This window comes from Cryptomeria japonica, chromosome 7 (genome assembly GCF_030272615.1).
Source record: "Cryptomeria japonica chromosome 7, Sugi_1.0, whole genome shotgun sequence".
NCBI lineage: Eukaryota > Viridiplantae > Streptophyta > Pinopsida > Cupressales > Cupressaceae > Cryptomeria > Cryptomeria japonica.
This window is the reverse complement of record NC_081411.1, coordinates 369872228-369876999: the sequence shown is the minus strand read 5'-3', so window position 1 is coordinate 369876999 and position 4772 is coordinate 369872228. Positions and strand designations below refer to the sequence as shown.

Genomic DNA, 4772 nt, shown 5'->3' with positions numbered 1-4772 from the left:
CAATAACCCACATTTTGGTCTATCACAATTAGCGAGAAAGAATTTAAGAGAGGTAATAAATTTGATCAAGGGTGCATTCCATATTAACTCTAACTAAGCTGGAAGGTGATTTAAGGAAAACAATACTATTATATTTTTATACTTTTCAAAGTGATCAACTATTGATAGTATTTTTTGGTTAATATTCAACTTAAAGTCTTGTATTCGTAACTATTCATAATCTAAAGGTTTCCTAAAAGAAGAGAGAGAAAAAATAAAATTAACTTTTTCTATTAAATAAAAATAAAAAATTTATGTATTAAAAAAATATATAGGTCTTCAATAAATAAAATAGTTTGCCATAATTAATTTTTAGATGAATATTAAATTTTATCTATTGTTTAAGATGAAAGATAAGATTTTTCTATTAAAATTTTCATGTCATTACACTCCCCCTCTTTCTACCATTTTAAGATATGCCTAGAATTGATAAAATAGAAAATATAATTTTAATTTTACATATGTTTTATGTTTCATTTATTTTTTCTCTAGAGGTATCCCCACAATGATTTGTTAGCCAACCCAAAGTCCTTAGCCAACTATGCTACTCATTTGAGCTATATTTTATATATATTTTAGTTACATGAGAGACACTATAATAACCTTCATAATTAAAAATAAGATGAAATATAATAATAGCCGACATGTAAGTTTAGATAACCCTAATACATATAAATATAATACAATTATACAAATACATAAACAAAGCAAGAAAAGAAGGTACGAAGAAAGGAGAAGCAACAGAAAGTAGAAGAATTGAAAGGTACAAATTTTATATTGTATATTCATGTTGTTGTGTTCTATGCTAAGTCTTGCTCATCGTGTATTAGGATGAATGTATTGAATTTGGAGGCTTGAAATCTCAAATATTTCTTTCCTCACAGGTAAAAATGTATTAGATTATGAAGTTTTTGATCATAAATAGTTTCTATATTGGTAGCACAAACAATTGTATAAAAGAGAAGGATTAAGGAAACTAGTCAATAAAATAAATGACACAAAATATGGAGATTATATATCAAACTTTTTACCAATCTTAACAAGGTTTAAGCTTTCTGGTTGTAAAGGGTTTGGGGTCCGTTCAAAACTTACTTTACCCTAACATAAAGAAATAAGGAAATTATCACATATAAATTTAGATAATCCTAGAACATAAAGATTTATTTTAATTATAAAAAAAATCAAAACCAAACCAAAAAATGGAATAAATCAATGTCTTCTAATTATTTCTGATGTTTGTTTAAGGTTCTTTTCTAGCTACCCATATTAGTAATATCAAAATAGAAAATCAAGTAAAAAGAATGAATTCTAAGGAAAAAATATTTATATATTATTTGTTCATAATTCCATTCTTTTGGTTCCTATTTTGCCCTCTGCTTATCTTCTGTTGAATAGCTGCAATCTATCTATGGAGGATAAAAGTGCAACAAGTACCGTAACATTGAGGCTGCCGGGAGAAGGCGAAGTGTTTGAGGATTTCCAAGTGGAGAAAACGGTTGCAATGGAATCAGAGGTCATAAAGAAATTTATGCAAGACGCTGGAGAGCAGGTTCTAATATTTACTATTTCCTGGATACCATGCAAGACGCTGGAGAGCAGATTCCCATACATCAAAAGGGGTAAAATTTTGGAGAAGGTAATAGAGTATTGTGAATACCATGCAAATGCAAAATCGAATAGTATATCAGAAGAGAATGTGAAGATATGGGATATGGACTTCGCCAAAAATGTTGTGGCTGCTGACGAAAACCAGGCAATTGCTTATCATATTATAAGGGTTGCGGATTTTCTGGATATCAAAGGGCTATTCGATTTATTGTGTAAGGCTGTTGGAAATGTTTTTAAAGACAAAAGTATCGAAGAGATGCGCCGTATTTTCGGGAAAGAGAATGATTTTAGCAAGGAGGAAGAGGCAGCAGTCAGGGAAGAGATCAGCTGGGCATTAGACTAAATGGAATCTCTGTTCCTCTATTCACTCGCACATCTACTATTTACTTTTATTATGGAATGTTTTTATTTGAAAATTGGTTAAACTGATGTGAGCTAGCTAGTCCGAATTTGGTTTGCAACATTTTATGTTTTAAATGAATAAAATAATAAGATTACTATGGATGCTTTGAAACATGTATTAAAAAATGTGAGAATGACAAATTTGACAGATCTATTTTAGAGGTATTTTGTTATGTTATATTATTTTATTTACATGATTTCATAATTACATGATTTAGGGACAATTATTAGTAGCAGCTGTCTTTTGGCCGAAACTAATGTTTCCATGTTGTTATTTTGTGATTAATCTCTGTTTCTATAACAGTGCCACCATTTTTATGATATGATTTTTTTCATTAGACTAATTTCTCTTTTCATTTTTACATTTTTCTCATCGGCCGTTCTTAATTTTGTCAATGCTTTTTTTTTTAATTATTTTTTTAATTAATTTTTATGAACACAAAAAAGTTGGAATGCTAGGGCAGGTGTTACTCTAGGGTAGGTGTTACTTTTTTTTTTCTTCTAAAAATTCACATGCCTTGTGTATGCTTCCACATTTTGTATTCATGTCTACTATAAGATGTTGGTTGAAAACTGACAAAACGACCATATAGATATATCTTCTAATTATTGGGAAAGAAGATCGTAGGGTTTTAGTTCATGAAAGAAAGTTAGAAATTAAAATTTAATTTTTTATTTCATCAAGGTATGTGCTTGTGGCCTCATTTTGTTGTTAGCAAGTTTTTTTTAATAAAAGTGCAGTGATAAATGATTAGATTGATTTTTTATTTCATCAAGGTAAGTGCTTGTGGCCTCCTTTTGTCGTTAGCACAATTGATTTTGATAGAAAATGATCTTTGGGATATTGTTAATGGAATTATTAAAAGCCCATAAGATGCAAATGAAGCAATATAATGGGCAACAAAAGATTGTAGAGCTAAAATAGTTATTGGTCTTGGCTTATTTGATGAATACTTAGATTATATTGATTTGACAAAAACCTCAAACCAAATATGGAAAAGCTTTAATTGTTTATTTGGTTTATAGGCTTCGAATGCTAAAATGGGAATGAAGCAAAAACTATGTCGTTTGAAGATGAAAGAGAGTGAAATTATTGTTCAACATATTACTACATTTTGTTCTCTTCTTAATCAACTTGTTGGAATAAAATGTATAGTTACTCATGATGATGTCAAAGCCATTTTATTAGATGGTATGCCTTCAAGTTTTGACAATATTGTGTTTATTTTAAACAAATTGAATCCTAGCTCAAGCTTAGAAGATATTATCTCTTACTTAATTGATGAAGAGATCACTAAAACTTAGTCAATTATTGAGGAAATTGATTTGTTCCCAAAGGGAAGACTAATTTTTCAACAAGGAAGAATAATTTCAAATGTTTCTATTGTAATAAAAAAGGACACATTCTAATGAATTGCATTCAACGTGCTAGAGATCTTATTGATGGAAAGATAAAAATAGATTATGCTTTAATTGCCAGTAAAACTAGGGGAGAAAATTGTAATTTTGCAATGTGTAATCAAGATGACTATGAAGATGTATATCTTCTCTAAGAAATTAAGCGGTATTGTTAGAGGTTGGAGAAAATGTAGGGTAGAGGATATTTGTCATTTCAAACTAGCTTCTCATTCAGGGATGATACATTTCATGAGAAGCATATTTTTATTGCTAGTCCTTTCCAAGAAAGAGTGGGCATGCAGTAGTATGTTGGTTTGTGGATTGTTGAATCCACAAAACCGGTGAGTTGTTGGTCTGTGGATAGTTGAATCCACAAATTAAAATTGACAGGTTTTGAAGGGACCTGAAACCCTTGGATTTTTCACGGATCCAAAACCAACAGTGGGATGTTGTAGATAGATAGATCAAAGACACAGAGCCAACAAGCAAGGTTTTCCAGCCTCCCATAACCTGTAAATAATCATCAGGAAATCATCAACAATACCTGATGCTAACCAAAAACAAAGACTGGTCAAAGTGGGCCCTTGAAAATTGCCAGCATCTAGCTTGGCCCTAAAAAGAATAAAATAAGTAAGATTTTTCCAATCTCCCTCAACCTTGAGAGTGGGTTTTATAAGGCTTCCAGTAAGAATGGGTGTTATAAGGCTCCCACAACCAACAATGGGTTTTTGAAAGGAACCGTTAAGCTTGGTCTTGAGAAAGAACAAAGAAACATACATAAAAACTTCCAAAATAGGGAATAATGGAGGTAGACCATATAGCAACGGTTCTTTTCTCTCCAATAGTAAAAAAATAGGGCATCAGCAACGCCTTGCTAGTACTCTCCATCTTCAACAGTAGTGCCAATGACTTTCAAAATAACAACCAAGAGACTGAGCACCAGCAAATCATTCAGAATCTCCATCTCAATAGGAGAAAAAGGAACGAAAATAGAACAAAGGCTAGTTACGAATAGCACTTCTAGGCAACTTTAAAAGCATCCATCTCCACCTCAAAATGAAAACGGACAAATCTAGCCACATCCATCTCCCCCTCAATAGAAGATAGGACCACCTCAATAGAAAAGACTAGAGAAGCCCAAAGAAGCGAAAAATGAAGCTCGAGAACCAAAACCAGGGAAGAACAATAAGAAAGACCAACAACACCCAAACCAACAAGCCAGAAAGGGGTTACAAGATATAACCATAAAGGGATAAGGGGATAATACCCATCCTCTAGAAACAACCCAAAGACAAAAGACACCAAATATAACTAGAGAACTCCCT

The 4772-nt window shown here is 31.6% G+C and overlaps 1 protein-coding gene across 1 annotated transcript; it reads left to right on the top strand.

Moving 5' to 3' along the window:
- Positions 1 to 1447: 1447 nt before the first annotated feature.
- Positions 1448 to 1990, top strand: LOC131035437 (SKP1-like protein 11). The gene has a single exon (XM_057967134.2). It carries the CDS (start codon positions 1448 to 1450, stop codon positions 1988 to 1990), a length of 543 nt encoding a protein of 180 aa, XP_057823117.2.
- Positions 1991 to 4772: the final 2782 nt, after the last annotated feature.

What these genes read in the sequence shown, in the direction of transcription:
- LOC131035437 (XM_057967134.2), top strand. Translation starts at nt 1,448, where the DNA reads ATGGAGGATAAAAGTGCAACAAGTACCGTAACATTGAGGCTGCCGGGA.